Below are 19,484 nucleotides of genomic sequence, written 5' to 3'. Positions count from 1 at the left end.
GGTGCATACAATTGATTTAGAATGTTGGGGGGAGGTGGAGGAGGGGGTTAGGTGTAAAGTAGGTGGTACGCTGTCTCATGCTACATATACAGTACATGTACAGTATACTGTATATAAAGTACTGTGTTAACTGTTTTACTTTTAGGTCTATTGAAGCATTTAATATTCAGCTTGAAATTAAGAGTATTTCTTACGTTTTCATGATTTGGGCCCAGAGCAATAAAGTTGCTATTTTTTTTTTAATTTTCCAAGGGACATCCCTGGGCACCCTGCTAAATCTTAAAGAGCTAACCCAAGTCTACAAGATCAAGTAGAAAAAGTCTTGACAAAACCAGATACCCACGGGTCCGGGACTATATGTTTTATTCATGATTTCAGCACAGAGGGCTTTAAGGGTTAACTCCTGCAGGCACCATTACCTCACATCGACATGAGCAACCGATGCACTAAATAAATACAGAATATGCATGGCTTCCATGATGCATATGAGTATGCGTCATTAGCAGCAAGTATAGTGGGTCCTTAAGAGAGATGAAGATAGATATTGTAAGAGAAGTCGCTTTTTAAAGAGGAAAATGTACATATCATTGGCTGCTTAAAATCCATTTGTTACAGACATAATCTATCTAGTCCTATAAAAAAGGGTGCCTACTGCTCAGTGCTACAGAAACAAATGTCTTACAGTATGTATGTACTTCATTTCAACTTAACTCAATTTAAACTTAACTTAATTTCAGAGAAGTGTAGGCCAATGAGTAAGCTACTCCCATTGTATAAGCACTCAAACCAAAAGCATAGAGAAGGACACTTTTGAATACATTTTGGCCAAGGCCTACAAATTAAAAAATCACCCCTCCCACAAGACTGCTGATTGGTTGTTATGCTGTTGAGGACATTACTCCAACTGCCTATCAAATACTATAAAAACCTTGCTCGTGTGACTCGAGGGTGTGTGTGCTGGAATAGCTGGTTAGTTGCTGAAATTACAGCAAAATACAACTGTAACAAGATGGCAATGATTCTGGCATACTGGGATATGAGAGGGGTAAGAGCTGACTATAATTGTAAAATGTACAAAATGTTATACTTTGGCAATTGCCATTATAATCCAAGACAACCAAATCAAACAGTGGAGTTTTCGGTTCATTTGTGGTGGCCTTGCTGTGTTGTGTTTTTAGGTGAAATGTAATCATACATTGTGAAAAGCTACTTTGAATAGACAAAAATAGCCTTTTTACACTTTGTTGGCTTCCAGTACAAATTACCTGACCACTCAGGTGATATAAAATATTGCATCACGTGCGGCACCCTGGTAATGCACCGTGTTGCAGTTTTCAACAGAGGATCCAACAAATGCTTCATAAAACTATGGCTTTACATGCACTTATATGTCTGTCATTTTCTTCAATTAAACCTGCTTGGTGTGCACGGAGAAATTGTGCTTGGATATAAAACCTAGGCTTGATTTCTGATATAAAATCTGCCGGCTTGCTCAATTTTTTAACAGTCCCTGACCAACCATGCTGTACAGAAATGTCAATTTTCCTCTCACTGTGTTAAAAGTTGGGTATGTCTTAACAGCTTGCTCAGCCAATTCGCCTGCTGTTGGAGTACACAGCGACAAAATATGAGGATAAATTCTATGTTTGTGGCGAAGGTAGGAAATATCATAGTGACTTGCAGTTCCACACAACTTCAACTCAGTTCAGTAAAAGTCTTTAAGATTTTATGTTTTTATGTTTTTATGATTGTATACAACCACTGGCTGACTGTTGACCTTGATAAAGGTTGTATACCAAACATTGGTCATTAATAAATGTATTAAGAGATCAGAGGGTGCGCCTGCTCTTTCCATAGTATACTTTAAGCCTTGAACCTTTGTAATTAGTGCCTGCTCAAAGAGACAACCTGCTCATGCCTGTAGTTCACTAGGTCAAGACATGACTGGTGCAAGAGATTCATGCCTGAGTATTCTGTTGTTGTTCTTCTCACACAGCTCCCAATTATGACAAAAGTTGTTGGCTTGACATCAAGTTCAAACTTGGGATGGATTTCCCCAATGTAAGTACCTTACTGCAGCATGTTCCATAGACATGATTGGAGGAAGTATAACCTGCCAAGCTTATTAACATCCATTTTATGTGCCAGTTGCCTTATCTTGTAGATGGAGACAGGAAAATCGTCCAAAGCAATGCCATCATGAGATACATTGCTCGAAAGCATAACCTTTGTAAGTTCACAGACAATCTTATCTCCCACAATTGTTTGTTTTTCCGTATAACATGAAATAACGGATTAGTCGTGCCCCTTCTTTTGTCAATTATAACTCTACCCCTACATTCTTCTATAATAGGCGGGGAGACGGAGGATGAGAAGGTTCGGGTGGACATCCTTGAAAATCAGGCAATGGACTTCCGTAATGAATTTGTCACACTCTGCTATAATACAGAATATGTGAGTTGACACAGAGATGTGTGTAAACAGATTATATGTGTGGGCTAACATATGAACTGTCTCAGCTTGTTTAGACCACAAGTCAAACACAAAAGGATTTTTTGCATTTTCGTTGGTGACAGGTACTACTTCTGCAGTGCAATAAATATTCCTATAACAAAGAATGATGTCCATTCCCTGATGTTGTTTGACCTTTTCTTCTGGGGACTGATCATCCCTGGCTGAGTCGCTAGGGTGAGGGTGTCTGATGTTGAAAGACCCGAAACACCCAAGGACCCAAGGTTACATTACTGATGATGTGCCCAAGTTGCATCAGAAGATGTATGTAACAACCTCTAACCTCTTTTTCATGCAGGAGAAAATGAAGCCTGGATACATGAAAAAACTTCCTGAAACTCTGAAACTATTCTCTGATTTTTTGGGAGACAGGAAATGGTTTGCTGGAGATAAGGTAATCTATACAAAAGCAGCTTTGTATAAAGTTGTGATTATGTAATTGGAACAAAAATAGATGGCAGTTATTTGATAGGTCTCTTTAACAACATTTGTTAGTCTTCCGTGTCTTGTGGCTAAATCAGCTAATGGCCATACATATGCATTCACAAAATATATATTTGGGTCAATGTGATTGAACTATGAAATGGCCCATCTAAATGCCCATACACTTGTCAATGGATGTTTTAAAAGCATCAACTTCGTAGGACAGATTCAACATTATGGTAATAATAATTGTTTAATTAGACAAGAATATAAGACAAAGACAATACATCACTGGTTTCCACATTGAATAAGGATTTGCCAATAACACGACTCAAATAAAAGCATGTCCTACTGTATGTTATAATGAACATGTACATGCTTGAGAGATATAGCAGTTCTTATATATTTACATTCTCTGCATATAAACAGTTAGATTTGCATGTCATGAAATCAAAGAATACATGGATAAATGTAAATGTAATGATTAGGTGAACATGAACCAATATTGGATATATCCACACTTCTTCCAAATGTGATGTCTTTTAAACATACAGTAGTGTAATGAAAACAGATTTGCTTGATGTCAGATGTGCAGTACAATATGCATGTGTGGTTTTGGGATCCCTCTACTCACAGACAACATGTCATCTTTCCTATTCACTCAGATTGCCTTTGTGGACTTTATCATGTATGAGCTTTTGGATCAACATCGTATGTTTGAACCCAAATGTCTGGATAAGTTCAAGAATCTTAAGGAGTTTCTGGACCATTTTGAGGTGACTGCTGCATTGTGAAGTCTTGTTTCTGTTACCAGCTAATTTTGTCTACAGATATTTTTTTGTTTATTGTCTATACATGACTTTGTTCTCGGTTACTCACAACAGGGGCTTGAAAAGATAGCAGCGTACATGAAATCAAGCAAGTTCATGAAGTCTCCAGTGAACGGTAAAAGGGCAACGTGGGGCAACAAGAAAGTGTGAAACTACTTTGAAAAACAAACATGTCCTTTGAAGTCATCACTGTAATGGAAGCTCATATATAGATGGTACAAAGAACATTTCCATACAGTTCCTATATTTTATGAGGTCTTCAGAAGACAAGTATTATTTTGTTATTTGTTGTCCTGGTATAAAGCCAATGAATGAGCACTTCATTTTGTCATGTTTGTATTTGATCTGTTTTGCTTCTGGAAATTGTATTGTGAAATAAAAACTGCAAGAGCAATCCTCTGACTTCATAAAAGTCAACATCTTTTCAGCAGATGCTTCCTTTCATTATTATTCTGCATGGACACCCAAACCTAACAAATAAAAGCCACTTACAAGGGTGCTGTACTTGAGGTCAGCTGCTTGGAGACGTGGCTTTGATTTTGATACATCACAAGTGAATAACAGTGATTATTACAGTGTGTGGTATTTGTTGCTCCTCTGCAGTGTTCCCAAGGTTGGATCAGCCAGCATCACGATTAATGCATTATATTTCTGAATAGCTAGTATCCATTGTAGTTGTTGTAGCTGTCCTCATCAGCCAACTGTAGAGAACAAAGATGAACAAAGATTAGAAGACTGAAACAGAAATGTTCCAGTCAAATGACTTGAGGGAAGAACCCCGAGGAAACTTGAACAAGTCATGCATGGAGTCAAGAGGTCATGTGTGTTCCTGCATTAACACCACCCTGTAAGCTATTAGTGCTGTGGTGGTGGGGAGCATTTGTGTGCGAAATGAATTCTCACCGCAAGCGAAGACTTGACAGCCTGCAGCTGGAAGAATACTCTGCCTCCTTCCTCTGGGCATACCATCCTAATCTCATCTCGCGTCATCTTCAGGAGCAGCTCTCCACTCAGCACACCCAGAGTCCTCATGGTTCTGTTCACACAAATGCAGAGCATGTCACAGAATACTTTTGCCTTCCATAGATATAATTCAAATGTATGGCAAATGTCATAGCTAAGTAAATAAGTGTTACAGTTTTTGCCCGTTGCTTGAACACATTTTGCAAAACTTCGCTCACCATACCAAAACTCTACACACTAGCGAACATAACACAACACTAGGAAATAAACCTTTCACATGTATGCCAAATTGAAACTCTTCTATCAGTACCTAAACTCTGCAATCAAAACCCAACAATCCTTTGTCAAAATGTAACTCTGGTGACAAAATGAAACACACTTGCATCATATGCATACACTTGCAAATCAGGAGGAATACACTAGTCTACTTTATATAAAACATATTTGCTTGAATACATTTAGAAAAACTTCACTCATTGTGCCAAAACTCTACACACAAGGAAACAATGACACAACACTGGGAAATATACCGTTCACATCACCATTTCCAATGGCTAAACGAATGGGCTTTTTGTAGATGGCTGATTGGTGTTCAGTTTTGCAAGTAAGTGCGTTCAGGTGTGTATTTGAGTGGTTGCAATTACCCGATGTGTTTTGTATTTTGGATACATGTGTTTAACAAATGGTACTATGAGATTTCATTTTTGAACGAAGTGTCTATGTATGACATAGAGAGTAGTATGCAGGACCAAGTGTGTTGCATAAAGGAGTAAGTGTGTTACAGAATTGCAACTAGAGTGCAAAGCAGCACTTTTGTTTAAGGTATAGGTACATGTGTTTGAGATATGGCAACAAAACTTCAAGTTGTGTTACTTTAGTCTAAGCATGGGTCTATAGTGTTCAAGCAACGGGCAAAAACTGTAATTCTAAAGCACATTTTTCAAGTGAAACATCTTACAGCTTAGAGAAGCCTTTGTATTCCAGCCATGCTCTGACATCTACTGGTTTGGATGACATACTTAGAGACGGGGGACCCCGCATCTCCTGAGGAAAAGATGAGAAGATGATGGAAAAACACCGTGATGGTTACTTTAAAGTCATTATTAGTTAACATGAAGATAATCTGAAGGCTTACTCAAAAGATATGACATCTGGTATCATTATATTGCTTTGCTTTGGTAAAGAGCAGCAGACTTTTCTCACCCTTTCTTCTTCCATAGGTTCCAGAACATTCTGGGGTACATGACCCTCTTCATGTCTGACGTTGCGCACCTTCCACCACTGTTTAGATTTGTCTATCACCTACAGTATGAGCAATGCAAGCACATTAGCATGCTACTACACATCTGTGGATATATCTAGGCCAAACATATTTCTCTGTTTTCTTGAGAGATTTCTCAGGATCAAACATGCTTTACTGTCAAAGAATTCCGATTGTAGATAAGTACTCTCACCTCAACCACATCGCCTTTCATAACAGTCAACTCTTGGCTGTTCCTGGCCATGAAGTCGTAGATGACTTGCATATATTGGGGAGACTCATTTGAACTATAAAACACAAAAAAATAAATGCCCTGTTTTTTGCAGTGTTTGTATAAGTTACAAATGTATGCTTTTTAAAGATGATAACAACATGTGTTCGCTATTGTCAGTTGCTTACCGTGGGGGTTGTGAATTCCATCCCATTTCATTCTATGAGGTAAAGTAAAATATTCATAACAACGATTTAGTCCTTGGTATTGCTTGATAAGAAATCAAGGTGAACATACTGTTTGTGCTCAGAATGAATCAGTGCATTTTGGTTTCATTAGTATGAAGAATTCCCATGCTACATGTTTGAGAGGGTTGATGAAATTGTCTGGATGTGCACCTGATCGGGGTGTTGCTGCATGTCATCCCTGGGAGGGAACCTCTGGCTCTGTCTCTGCATGCCGCCTCTGGGGTCCTGCTGGTACTGATTGCGGGGTGGGGGAGGTGCTGGGGGCTCCCAGCCATCATAGAACATAGGGGTGTAAGGAGGTATCTGGTCACCGCCTGGCCAGCTATTTCTAGGATGAAGTCAGAAATGAATATGTAAAAAAAAGAACAAATAAATAAAGACTTGACTTTGCTGGATTTAATATCCCAACATACAACTAAAACTGCAAAATAATGTCAATTTAGAATGGCAGCAGCATCCAGAATCAAACACTCTAGTAGATAGGAGAACTCGAGGGAGAAGAAAGAAAGCCTGACACAAATCCAACCTCCTGCTAGTGGCATGGCTAGTGCTAGCATTCACCACACATAATCCACACTAACTGGAGAAACCAAGGACAGAAAATCATTTACTTTGGTTTGAAAAGTTATATCAAACTGTATTCTGGAACGATATGAAGGAAGAACAGACGAATTCTTGGACATGGACATGTCCTAGAACCACTATTGTTCCTGGTGGAGAAAAAAAACCCTGAACACCTGTTATCCAATATCCAGCGTGAAGGCCATCCTATCAGCCTCTGTGTGGTTGTCAAAGTTTTCTAAACGCATAGCAATTATCCAATGTCCAAACAATAAACGCAGTGCCATTCCCGTTTACTGCAAAGTTGAAGTTTGACATAAATCAAACCCGGTACTGCTGGTGATATCAAAGGGTGCATCTAAGTTAATCAATGAACACCTGTTCACAGTTCAACAGTTCTATTCATGTGACTAACAACCAGTGCACTACACCCCCAAGTGTCTAAAATAAATAAAACCCAATAAATCCACAATTAATATTAAAGGTGACTACAGACTAAGTCCTTTTATATCGGGCAGCTATTTTCTTATTCAATTGAATGGGGAGGCATACAGGCCATATTGGCATCACAAACTGACCCCATACATTTCTATGAAGGATTCTTTGAGTGCTGTGTCTCCTCATTAGAGAGTCTTTTCTAGTAACTAATCAGTATTATGCTGCACATTTTGGTAATGATTGCTTGAAATGATATAAGCTATTAACTGGATGAAGCCTATCCCTGCTACAGTAAAGTCAGACTATTCTGCACAATGGAAAATATAACTGTACTCGCACAGCGAAAACAACCTATATTCACAAGAGAATGAAAACCTGTAATTCTCCACTTCAGTTAAAATGGTCATATTCTACTAGATACAAGTCTTGATGTATGAACTCAATAGGCTTCATAGGCTTGCGCTCTCTGAGTGCTTTTACACATGTATTACATATACATATGTGATCTTTATTTTGCTGTATATTTTTCATTTTGTTTTGTACTACTAAAATTGCCTGTTGATGATTGTCAATGGCCAAACAAATGCCTGGCCATCTTCCATATATTTACTATACACTATGATACATGATACACAGAGGAAGTACCTGGGCACGTTCCAACAATCTCCCAATGCCCTCCAGAGCTGGTCCTCCTCATTGGTCACCGTCTGACTAAGGAGCATGAGTGCTGGCTCTGTCAGGAATGGGCTCAGCACTGACTGTGGTATATCCATAGGGTACTGTGGCGCCACCTATAGGGCATAATCCGGGTTTTTAAAAAAAAAGCATAAAGACAAGGCAGCTTGGTGATCTCACCAGTTAGCTACTCTACCTGACTGAAGAGTTGTGCTAATTAGAATCAGCCAGTTTAAGTGAATGGTTTGCACTGATATATAGCAGGACTTTTCCACCTCACATGCTTCATATTCAAGGCATCTCAATGTGCTTTGCATCATCCGAGACCAGAGACAGCATAAAAGAGGAGTAGGAGCATAAGGGGCACATAAATATTTTAAAAAGGAAAATCAAAATATATATAAAAAATGTAAAAATGAATAAAAAGCCAATAACATAACGAATATGAAATATACAACATAAAAAGAGCATAGCCTAACATAAATAGGTCAGAAAGGGTCATAAAATGGATAAAAGTCATAAACAAGGGTGTAAAATGAATAAAAGTCATAAAACCCTGAGTGCAAGCAATAAAAAATAAAAAGGTATTCATAATGCAAAGAGAATGAAATAAAACAGAAGAAATGAAACTAAAGAAGCATAAATAAAAGTAAGCGTGTTAAAAATGGCTATGTAACCAGACTAAGAGTGAGCCAATGAGAAACATTTTGTGTTGAGTCTTGAATTAAAACATGTAGCTGTTATAGCATTTCTTGTATCCTCTGGAACTGGAAGTTGGTTCCAGAGGTGAACTGCATAGAAGACAAATGACTATATTATGTCCAGATCTCTTGGATTTTGTGAGAACCCTTACAGCAGTGTTCTATGTGACTTGAAGGCCTGTTAGGACTATTAAGAGTATGTACATCCCATCCACAATGGTGTACAAACTCTTCAGGTAAAAGGTCTGTCACATAGATGGTATTTAATTATTATTCAGATAAAACAGACCGCTGTTGGGTGAAAGATTTATAGACAGTATTCTGGGAACTGGAGGTACAGTAGTAGCGCTCCATTGAACAATAAGGTGTAATAAATAAACAAAGCCTTTATATATTAACTACTTTTCAGGATCTCAACTTCAAAATCTATGTACTGTGCGCAGTGTGTTAATATGTGACATGGTACACACTTCCTGATTTTAGCAGTTGTTTTCAATTGGGGACACAGAATCTAACTAACTACACTGTTAGCAAAGATGGTCAAACAGTAAGTGAGTGAGACTGGGTGAGAGGCGTAAGGTGGAGCTGCAAGAGACAAAACAAGGAAGTAGCACACAAGCATGTGAAACCATTCAAGGCAGACTTACAAAGGTCAACATTTCGAAAAAGACGTGGACGAAGTCCTGGGCACTGGGGTTGTTGATCTCACCGTTCAGTTTCCCCTTTTTTAAAAGAGAGAGATGGTCAGATTCTGGTTAAGCAACACTGCATTCATGTAATAATAACTCATGCATGTCTTTATATTGTTTGTAAATGTAATAAAGCATAAATATATTTACTAGATATATTCACATACCAGAAGATTGAAGCCATATTTAATTTTCTGGAGGAAAATGGCATAGTCCTCAAATGGTGGTAAGTTACGTTGCCCTTTATAGAAGATGCAAAAGTAGAGAACAACATCTCAGTTTTTCTTCACTACTGACTGCATAAAAAAACACAAATCTCGTTCTTTTTTATCCTCAGCAGACAATACAGAAGGTGGGAGATGCTTATTGAAAATGGCCGACTCACCGTCGTTGTTTTTGCTCTTCTTCTTCTTCTTCTTGCTGTTCTCCTCTGGCGGTGGGGCTGCAGCTGCAACTCCTCCCAGGAACATCTCACTGTCACTGAGCACATGGTTCAATATCTCCTGTAGAGACATTCCGAAACAATCATGATCATTTGAATGCTGTGAAGGCCTTTGTGAAGTCTACAAGCTGTGGTTGCACCAGGGCTTGGACACTAACCACATTCCTCTCTGTGTCAGAGGGAGGGGGCTGGGAGTCATACTGGGGGGGTGGCGGCTCTGGGTCCTGCCATGGGGGCTGGGAGTCATAGCCAGACATAGGGGGTGGCATCCTTTGGTCATCTGAGGGAAACAGAGAGGCTACCAGACTCAAGGTGACACATAGATAACCGGTTGAACATCAGTGCCAGTTAACAGTTTGACTATGACTTCGGAATTTATTATGAAGGAAAATATGTGTTGAATATGTCCATATAAGCAGGCTACATGGATGTCTGTACCATAACCATTCATGTCATTCCAGTCTGGTGGGGGTTGATCTGGTGGAGAGGGTGCTCTGTCTGGTGGCAAGTAAGGTGGCCCAGCATTCTGGAAACTTCCGGGGCGTTTTTGGCCAATGATGTTTTCCAAATCGTTTCTAAAATGCATATTCAAAAAAAAAAAAAAAAAAAATGGGCAAATGGTCACAGACAAGGTAAATCTGACTAACATGGTTAGTGCGTCATTGGGCTAAAGACACAAGTCCTGTGTTCCATATTTTCCAACTGACCTGAAACCTCTCTGCAGGCCCGGATCGGGCCCAAAACTGCCTCCATGTTGTATAGCTTTATCAAGATCATCCTTGATTTCCTGAGCCTGGGCGACAATACACAACACACCAGGGACATTTGAGTTTACAGACACCTGTTAGTTCAGCCTCACGATCTCAACTAGCCCAGTTGTTAGAGAAAGTTATTGACGGTGACAAAATGGGGGGGGGGGGGGGGGATCCCATATTGAAAATAAGCACTTACCCCTTTCTCTGAGCACTGAAACATGAAAACCTGTGGAGCCCTCTGGTGATTGTCATGCACTGTGATGGTCAGGATGGAGTTGTAGGCGCAGCTGTCCATAACCGCAAGCGTGCCTGTGATGGAGCCAAGTGGCAGGGAATCCAGTTCTTCCTACAGACAACAGCAGACATCAGGCTTGCTGAAATGACCTCCACTTCACCAGAGGAAAGACAGAATATCTTCAAAAGCTTACCTTGGTTTCAATGTCATTCAGCTGTAAGTAGTTGCGCTGGACTTCAAGAAGCATATCCTGGGCCCACACTTTTCCCTTTGAGTCCAGTTGTTTGAGACTTGCCAAGGCATCCTCCACATTTCGTACTGGCTGGCCATCCAGGTCACATGTGACGAGATGCTAAAAAAATATCAAGATGTACCAAGCTATTGATGGAATACTTATGGGGAAAAACAGTAAGTGTGTGGAATGAGGAATCAGAAAATGCAGCCATAATTTCATAGATACACTGCTCTCAAAAAGTTATGGATATCTGGCTTTTTGGTAGCCTGACGAGCCAGACCCACATCAAGATGTAGGGTCTGGACACTCACCGTAGACAGGGCTCAATAGAGGGGTGGGATAAACAGTTGTCTTTCAAATTCCCTCCCAGCAATAGGATAACGCTAAACGAATCATCTTCTTGTTTTCAAGTAGCAGCAGGATGCGTAACCTTCCCTCTCCACGCAATAGGATAACGCTAAACGAATCATCTTTTTGTTTTCAAATAACAGGATGCGTTACTGTCGCAACTTCTGGTCGCATGTCAGTCACCATTATGTTAAGCCCTGTGATTGGCCCGCTGGTGCTGGGGGTTCTCAAACCATTTATTGAACCATCTTGTGAGTAGTGGTAGAAGCTTATGTAAGAGTGTTGCACAGAAGCAAAAGTTAAGAAGTTGCAGTGATAGTCAAAGATATTCTTGCTGCAAGCTGTATTGACCCAATAAAAAAAAAGAACAATAAAGCCACACCTCAACTCTGTGCTGGAAATTGTCGGGCAGCTTTGTAATGGCCTCTGAATACTCTTTCCTTTGCACTGAAAAATATAAACAGGCAAACAAACAGGGTTGGGATGGTAACACAGTTATCAGGAACAGTTATGCAGTATCAATGGGAGTGTTGCCCTATTGACGTATGTACTCACTGTAAATGGATTTGGAACTTGGTCTGGAAGTCGATGATCGTGATGAGGGTTCCTCTGGTGAATAGCCCCTAAAACACAAACACAGATCTTATATCAACAGAACCCATGTTACAGGGTAGTTGGGGCGTGGCATATTAAAATTCAATGATGTTCAAATATGAAATAAGTTATCTTCAACAATATTCAATCTATAAAATCACAAATCAATATGCTATTTTGTCAAGATTATCTTTGGTAGCCTAAATCTTGACATCGCTGACATACACTTTTACAACTGTTGTGTAGCCCATCTCTGAGTAAAGCATATGTCTGTAAACTAGCTTTTCTGAACAATGTGTGCCCTGTTTGCTAAAAGCAAAAAAGGCTCTTAATGGCAGATGGTGGTGGACTTGTAAATGGGATAGTCAGTATACATCACAGCTCATTTTCCTGCTTAATGGTTTTATGAGTGTAGGGCTTTTGTCTTCATACAACATACGACTATTTCTGACAGCATGATACTGACCAGTTGTTTGAGAGTGGAACTATATAATTGACCCTCCAGTTACTACTGAATTGCTCTGTCCTTCACTGTACAAAGGCTATTCATGGGTTTCACACCTGTGGAGAGGGACCTGATGAAACCCATGAATAGATGGATATGTCATACCTGGAGGAGAGGCCACGGGAGCTGTTATTCCGATACATTCCTTGTTTTGATGACACAACCCAATGAAATGGTCAACCAAAAAGCTGGCTGCTGTCCTTTTTCACCTGCAAACCCATATCACAACAACAATCTTTAATCTAAACTAGTAGTTTACATATGATAAAGCTGGATTAGATTATAGAGGTTATTGCTTTCTGTTTAAAAAAGAAAAAGTAAACTGTGCTTGAAGCAGGTGATGATGTCGATCATTTCCTGGATTTAAGAAAACCTTATAGGCCTACAATAAATAAATCATACAATAGGCAATAACAGGTTGCTGTAGGCCTAACCGGTGTCCTCTCATGATGTTGAGAAATTAAAGATTAAAAGCAAGAAATTTTCAATTAGAAAAAAAATGTAGCTCGAAATGTCTTTTTATGCAAGTCACAACCTATTTTACTCTCAAACAATATGCATGACGGATCCATCAAAATGAATGCGACTTGACAATGTTGGGCTTTCATTTTAGATAATGTAATGAACTCTTTAATTGTTTTTGTTCATTTGTTATCCCAAGTAATGAACATATAAATTACCTGTAAACACGTCCTGTAAAGTGTCTTTACCGCTCCATTTTAAGAATCCGTTACCTCCAAACCTGTTTTGATGTTGAAGACCTCATCCATTCCGTTCTCGCAGAGAAATCGAATAAATGTCCTCTGCCTTCCTGCTCAAGAGCCTCGGTCAAAGTCTAAACCCCACATGATAACACACAGGATGCAGTCAGCGGAACGACGAAGGCCTACACCTGTCAACGGAGTGGAAAGAAGCTAGTCTTGAGGTGATTGGAGTGCAAAGTTTAGGCACGCCCATTGCCACCAAATGACCAAAGGTTCCTACATCAGGCCTTTTATTATCCAGGTACAGTATGAATTCCTTTGTGTGTCCCTCCTAACTGTGGTACATCACTAACATCTGACACTTCTATTATGTATAATCACAATAGATCATATTGTGTTGATTTTGTTAGAATGAGTGTAATTGTACAGATGTAACATTTTGTGTTAGGAGGTTGAACGCAGAGGGTGTTCGTGTGCGGTCTACAAACTCAGAGCAAAATGTGTCTTCAGCTCGTGAGCTTCTTGCGAAATCATAATGACCCCCATTCTCCTCCCTGATTAAGTTGTGTCAGATCAGCCCATGCTGGTTGGAACACCTTTTCCTGTTTAAGAAGACTAAATATGGAAAGACGGGTGAGTCAGTTTTCAGTGTAATCATTTTCTTCTCTGCTTTAACATAAAACCTTGTGTCTGATTGAACAAACATTACCCAATTCTAATTATGTGCTATTAGAAAATGTGTTTTCATATAAAAATGTTCTCAAACTCAATGACACCAATCTACAAATACACCAAACTAACACTACAAGTGAACAACCAATTTGTTTTTATTATTTAATATCTACCGTTTATGTACATGGATTTGATGACAAGTCAGACCTTTATTAAGAGGAAATAGTTTATTAATAATGACGATTTTGCTCAAGCCATATGATGAGCTGGGGTTTGTGGGAGAGGAAGCCTTCCATGAAGACACTTAAACAGCAGCCCTGGCCTGACTCGATTTAGCCAGCAGTTTGAGATCTGAAATGCACTTGGCAATGCTCTCCTTCTCCTGCAAGAGAGAAACATACAATTGGTGAGACAGCAGGCGAAGCCCACACAGACAAAACACTTTGTCTACTTCCTCATTTCATCTGTTGCACTGTTCCGCCATGTTTACTCAAACGGCAGCATTTCAACAGCACAATAGAGACCTCTAGAGGCCTCAAACATCAATGGCAGCATTCCTTCAAGCTTGGTGGACATTATAAAGCAATTATTATCGATCTGGTTAGCGCATAGTAAGCCATGCCATGGGAGAGTGTTTTGAGACAGTCTTGCCTGCTGTGGGGTGATGCTAGAGACGACATTCTTCTCCACCCAGTTCACCATGTGCTCCTGCTCCATGCGGCGGTGCAGTTTCTGCAGCTCGATCTGGTAGTCCATGCGCTTCTTCACCTCGTTGGTGACCATGTGGACACGCTCTCTGTAGTTGGTCTCCAGCATCATGGCGACATTGTTCTGTGCAAGAGACACAGACAATGCTCAAGTGGTGCCACACTCACCACTTCAATGCATAGCCAATGTTTCTCTTGCATGCACTCAGCAGTGGCACACCGTCGCTGACAGATTATGGGTGGCACCGCCACATCTTCAGAAGTGTAATAGTTTAGCTTGCAGGTGGGATGTGGCCTATGCCATTACGCTTTACTGTAATTTCCCAACTATTAACCGCGGTTTATACATTGCAAAATTTCTTCAGCTATGAGGTTAATACATGGGGGCCAGTTAATATGGTATTAATATCGTTTTTTATTTATTTATTTTTTTTTAACTTGCACAAAACATTGTCCTGCGCTAGCGCTGCAGGAAAGGTTTCTAGGATAAACACTGGAAACATCATACAGACTTTATTCTCATTTTCAAATAAATATCAGTAATAGTTAGATGGTTGCTTTATCATTTACAGATTAGCTGACAATGGTGGAACTTGTATGTGATCGTTTTCATACAACAGGGATGGCTAAAGCTAGTCTTGAGTTGCCATGAGCAATAACAACATTTAGGAAAACATGAATGATGAATGATGACATGACACCTTTCAAGAATCAATATTCTAGTACTTCCCCACCAATTAACAAAAATAGAGACTGAAGAACTGGCCCAACCTTAGAATTTGAGAATGCTGATAGGAGTATGCAAATGCAGCACGTCGTGACCATTTAAAACAATGATCAAGGTCATTTGAAGAATCGCCCAGTCATGGCAATCAGTATCCAAGATATTCTGTTTCGCTTACCCTCTTGGCGTCGAAGAGCATCTGTCGTCCCTCAACCCTCCACTGCTCCTTCTTCTCGTCCTCGATGGCTTGGGTCAGGCTGGCCACAGCAGCGTTCTTCACCTCTTGTGCCTTAGCCACTTTCTCCTGATTACACAAACACAGACACACAAATTCCAAGTTTGAGTATGATCTATTTTCAAACCTTTTAATTAGCTGAATATGCCCAAACACATCACTGTGGCCAGTGACAACCTTAAAGAGTCAACCTTGAGAGTACCTATACTGTAGGTGAAAGCTCTGATCACATCATCCATTCGCGTTTCTAAACATTTCTTCAATGACAGTTTGCAAGAAAACAACTCTAAATCCAATGTCAGGGGTAGCTGACAAACATCTTATTCCATCTTGATAGACCAAGTCTTAACACATGAATGAAAACAAAAATGTCTACATAGTTCAGTAATTTTGGAAGACGCTGAATAACGATCAGACATGGCATGTTGCAGGCAATTCATTTGTTTTTACAGAAAATATGACAAAATATGTCAAATTTAAAACAAGATTCCATGAGTAACCAGTTTTCTGCACTTAGGGTTGACAACATTTCTTTTATTTTATGCTATTTTTCTGCCAATGAATGGCACATGTGTTTTATCTGGCACATTTGAAATAAAATGAAATCAATAAAAAAAAGAATTAAAAAAAAAATTCTAAAGAACTGGATCTTCAGGTTCTGTGCACGGAACTGACCTCATTAAGTTTGTCAGCGAAGGCTGCAACATCAGGGCCGAATTTTTTGATTCCATAAACGATGACTATACCCATGCAGGCAGCAGCGAACGTCTCATGGTTGATGATGTAGATTTCCTTGGAAAGCATGTAAGTCAGAAGACCAGTGCCCAGCATGTAGGGACCTACAGACCACCAGATCAACACATTTAGCTGCAGCACATCTTCAGCATTAACCATCCAGACCAATGGCCTGTAGTCAAACCCTGTGCAAATACTTACTGTAGAACACAGTCAAGGTCAAAAGCAGACAGAAGTAGGGAATGATAAATCTATCACTGATTCTTGAGAATTTGCCTAAAACAGGTTTTAATTTTGAAAAAAAAAAGTTAGTTAAATTACAAAATCTGAAGGTATGTCATTATAGACCAAGGTCTTAGCTGTTCAGCAATGTACCGGTGCAACCTCCCCTTTTTGTATTTTTTCCATAAAATAGGCATTTTTCCAGTACTTATACAACGTTTTTTTAGGCCTAAATAGAAAAAGTATGCTTTTTTAATCCAACAACCATATTTTTGAATTAAAACAGACTATTACTTTAATAACTACACCACTGAAGAAACATATTGTAAGCATATTTATTTAAAACAAATAAAAAATGAATCTGACGGTGTGACACTAATCTGACGGTGTTGACAGTGGTTTCATTACAACATAAAATTCCAAAATGAATACCACTCAAGTCTTGCTTGACAACTTTATTTAACTATTTGGTCCAAAAAGCCTCCGTTGAGGACCATTTGGAGGCTTTTTTCACCACCGTTAAGCAGAAAACCTGACGGAGGGTGACATCTGACGGTGGTGACAAAATCTACTCTTTCACATGATATGCATGAATTGTTCACATTATCCACCCTGTTTGCATCCTATTGCTGGCTACTTCAAACCTCTTCTTAAAAAGTATACATTTATTTTATAATCTAATCTAATATTTTGTATACAAAAGAGACGGTGTTGACATGTTATGGTTGTGACAGTAGCAGTGTCCAAAAATATGAACAACTTCAAGAGAAAATAGCAAACTAATGGGAGCTTGAGTGATCTTAAAGCATGCCGTATGGCTGAAGGTTTGAAAATGAGGTCCTCAAGAATGTAGTTGACCTTGTAGTTGCCTGATTTTATTGCCTTTTATAAATATCTGACGGTGGTGACGAAAATGTGGGACACATTTTGAGCAGCCACAAAATAATAGTAAATATTGCTCAAAACGTACTGTTTGGAGTTTCTAATACATAATACAATGTACTCTTTCATGTGGTAAAGATATCATTAAATTAAATGATTGCTTTTAGTGTTTTTAATCAAGTCAAAATGATAATCTCCTATTCGAGGACAACTGATTTTGTAGGGTATGGGCCAGCATATAATCATTAAATTAATACAAAAATAAAATAAACCTTTAAAAGAACCTCACATTTGTGCAAAGGACCCCCTGATTATAACCTTGATTCTTTTTGTTCATGGAAATGGTATTTATTTCCAACAGAATCAGCACTTTTCTTAGTGAGACATGTTTTAGGCAAATTCTCAAGAATCAGTGAATGACTTAAAACATCATGACATTATCAAGAGTATATCGTAGCATTAGCAACATACATTCAACCGATAACAATAATTCAAACAAACAAAAAACTTTACTGACCGGTCACCCCAGTCTTGGGGTACAGAATTGTGAAGAGCTCTTCTGGGATGATTCCATGGCGGGTCTGGCCACCTTTCTCTGGCAGAGGAGGTACTGGTGCCTGTTTCTGATGGGATGTCTGAAGGGAGCGAGATGCCTGGACCACACTGGAGGAAACAAAAACTCACAATCACAATGTGACAAGAAAAAAGAGAGCTGTAGCTTAACCTCAACTTAAATAGAGGGGGAGGGGCGGGGGGTAAAGTTACACTCTGGAAATACAATTTAGCTGAAAGTCAGCTGAAAAATTAAGAATTAAAATGTAAAGTAATACGTTTTCTCTTACCAGGCTCCAAAGGGACCACTGTTCTTAAGGACAGGGGCTGAAAAGGAGAGCAAGAGCAATGTTACACTGGGAAATAATGACAATCATATGCACAACTAATATATTTGTGCTACCAACAAAACTACCAACAAAATAACAACCTTTCTTGATATCTGGGGATGGCGTTCAACTTCAAGCAGAGGTTAAACAAGCTCAGGAATCAACACTATTGCCAATGAATGAACGACATTGATTACTCTAATATTACTACAAGATACCAATATCCCCGGGCATGTTCTCCAACTCTATATATCATACAGTATATAACCACATAAATTCACATTGCATTTCTTCCCACTAGATAGGGCGATTCTGCAAGCAGTGGCAGTCACCAACTGAGAGTAGCATGTCAAGATCATTTGTCTCATGACAAGTAACATTAGGCTGCAGCATGTAATGTTACACAGTGTACTTTATCGTTAGCTTTGAGACGTCAGTCTCATTACTTGGCAAATGCTCGACAGTTTGCAGACAGAGTGACAAAGTGTATGCCACCGACCATTTTGACTCTGCTTTTCTGTCAAAAAATAACGTTCGCGATCAAACATGTTGGAGTAACGTTACAGACATGGTCATTCATTTTAAGTGTTAGTTGTGACAGCCTAACTTGCAAGGGCATATAGCTAACAGGCTAACGTAGCTCGTAGAGTTCGAGCTAACTAGCCAACGTTAGCATACACAGACTGTATAGAGTGATGTTATGGGTTACAATTACTATGCTCTCATTTCGTACTTTTACCAAGAACAATTCAATTGAAACACTAGTAGCTCAGTAGTTGACAACATTACTTCTGCATTGGGCCATATTGGTTACGTTACCGTTAATGGTTACCCTTCAGATGCAGATTTACGTTAACTGACGTTATTAGCTCTTCTATGGTGCAAGTTGAGAAGCTATCAAATGAGATTTTAAGTTAATCAATCTTATGTATATACTAACCTGAAGCGAACACCACTCTGGACAACATGTTTATGCTGCGAAATGTCAAGTGCCCAGGCCTAAATCTCCTTTGCACCGTGCACCTCGTACAATCTTCGGCCTCGCTGTGTCCTTTCACTGAGCGCAAGGATAGTGGGTTCTCAAGGACACAAATATC

The 19,484-nt window shown here is 39.4% G+C and overlaps 3 protein-coding genes across 3 annotated transcripts; 1 reads left to right on the top strand and 2 right to left on the bottom strand.

The window, feature by feature from the left end:
* The first annotated feature begins 929 nt into the window (after nt 1-929).
* Nucleotides 930-3,956, top strand: LOC134087145 (glutathione S-transferase Mu 1-like). Its single transcript, XM_062540434.1, has 8 exons — nt 930-1,045; nt 1,582-1,657; nt 1,997-2,061; nt 2,149-2,230; nt 2,354-2,454; nt 2,810-2,905; nt 3,600-3,710; nt 3,819-3,956. The coding sequence occupies exons 1-8, from the start codon at nt 1,010-1,012 to the stop codon at nt 3,912-3,914; spliced, it is 663 nt and encodes a 220-aa protein (XP_062396418.1). The 5' UTR covers nt 930-1,009; the 3' UTR covers nt 3,915-3,956.
* On the bottom strand, nt 3,169-13,508 carry eps8l3b (EPS8 signaling adaptor L3b). Its single transcript, XM_062540173.1, has 20 exons — nt 13,306-13,508; nt 12,731-12,834; nt 12,082-12,149; nt 11,909-11,973; nt 11,137-11,295; nt 10,905-11,054; nt 10,661-10,746; nt 10,392-10,528; nt 10,112-10,233; nt 9,897-10,014; nt 9,679-9,752; nt 9,470-9,544; nt 8,092-8,237; nt 6,598-6,775; nt 6,388-6,419; nt 6,182-6,275; nt 5,931-6,029; nt 5,686-5,771; nt 4,668-4,800; nt 3,169-4,465 (listed from the first exon to the last, which is right to left on the bottom strand). Exons 2-20 carry the CDS (start codon nt 12,766-12,768, stop codon nt 4,424-4,426), a joined length of 1,902 nt encoding a protein of 633 aa, XP_062396157.1. The 5' UTR covers nt 12,769-12,834; nt 13,306-13,508; the 3' UTR covers nt 3,169-4,423.
* A 630-nt stretch (nt 13,509-14,138) lies between these two features.
* Nucleotides 14,139-19,484, bottom strand: atp5pb (ATP synthase peripheral stalk-membrane subunit b). Its single transcript, XM_062540433.1, has 7 exons — nt 19,328-19,484; nt 18,349-18,385; nt 18,024-18,169; nt 16,343-16,506; nt 15,611-15,736; nt 14,653-14,832; nt 14,139-14,383 (listed from the first exon to the last, which is right to left on the bottom strand). The coding sequence occupies exons 1-7, from the start codon at nt 19,353-19,355 to the stop codon at nt 14,306-14,308; spliced, it is 759 nt and encodes a 252-aa protein (XP_062396417.1). The 5' UTR covers nt 19,356-19,484; the 3' UTR covers nt 14,139-14,305.

This window comes from Sardina pilchardus, chromosome 7 (genome assembly GCF_963854185.1).
Source record: "Sardina pilchardus chromosome 7, fSarPil1.1, whole genome shotgun sequence".
NCBI lineage: Eukaryota > Metazoa > Chordata > Actinopteri > Clupeiformes > Clupeidae > Sardina > Sardina pilchardus.
Note: the sequence above shows the minus strand (reverse complement) of the source record. Positions and strands in the feature narration are given on the sequence as shown.

Coding starts and splice junctions, on each gene's coding strand:
- LOC134087145 (XM_062540434.1), top strand. CDS start 1,010: ATGGCAATGATTCTGGCATACTGGGATATGAGAGGG. Junction 2,231..2,353: donor TGCTCGAAAGCATAACCTTT/GTAAGTTCACAG, acceptor CTTCTATAATAG/GCGGGGAGACGGAGGATGAG. Junction 2,455..2,809: donor TCTGCTATAATACAGAATAT/GTGAGTTGACAC, acceptor TTTTTCATGCAG/GAGAAAATGAAGCCTGGATA.
- eps8l3b (XM_062540173.1), bottom strand. CDS start 12,768: ATGTATCGGAATAACAGCTCCCGTGGCCTCTCCTCCAG. Junction 10,015..10,111: donor CTGACACAGAGAGGAATGTG/GTTAGTGTCCAA, acceptor ATGTCTCTACAG/GAGATATTGAACCATGTGCT. Junction 4,466..4,667: donor CTGTCAAGTCTTCGCTTGCG/GTGAGAATTCAT, acceptor TGTTCTCTACAG/TTGGCTGATGAGGACAGCTA.
- atp5pb (XM_062540433.1), bottom strand. CDS start 19,355: ATGTTGTCCAGAGTGGTGTTCGCTTCAG. Junction 18,170..18,348: donor AGTGGTCCCTTTGGAGCCTG/GTAAGAGAAAAC, acceptor TGTTTCCTCCAG/TGTGGTCCAGGCATCTCGCT. Junction 14,384..14,652: donor CTAGCATCACCCCACAGCAG/GCAAGACTGTCT, acceptor TCTCTCTTGCAG/GAGAAGGAGAGCATTGCCAA.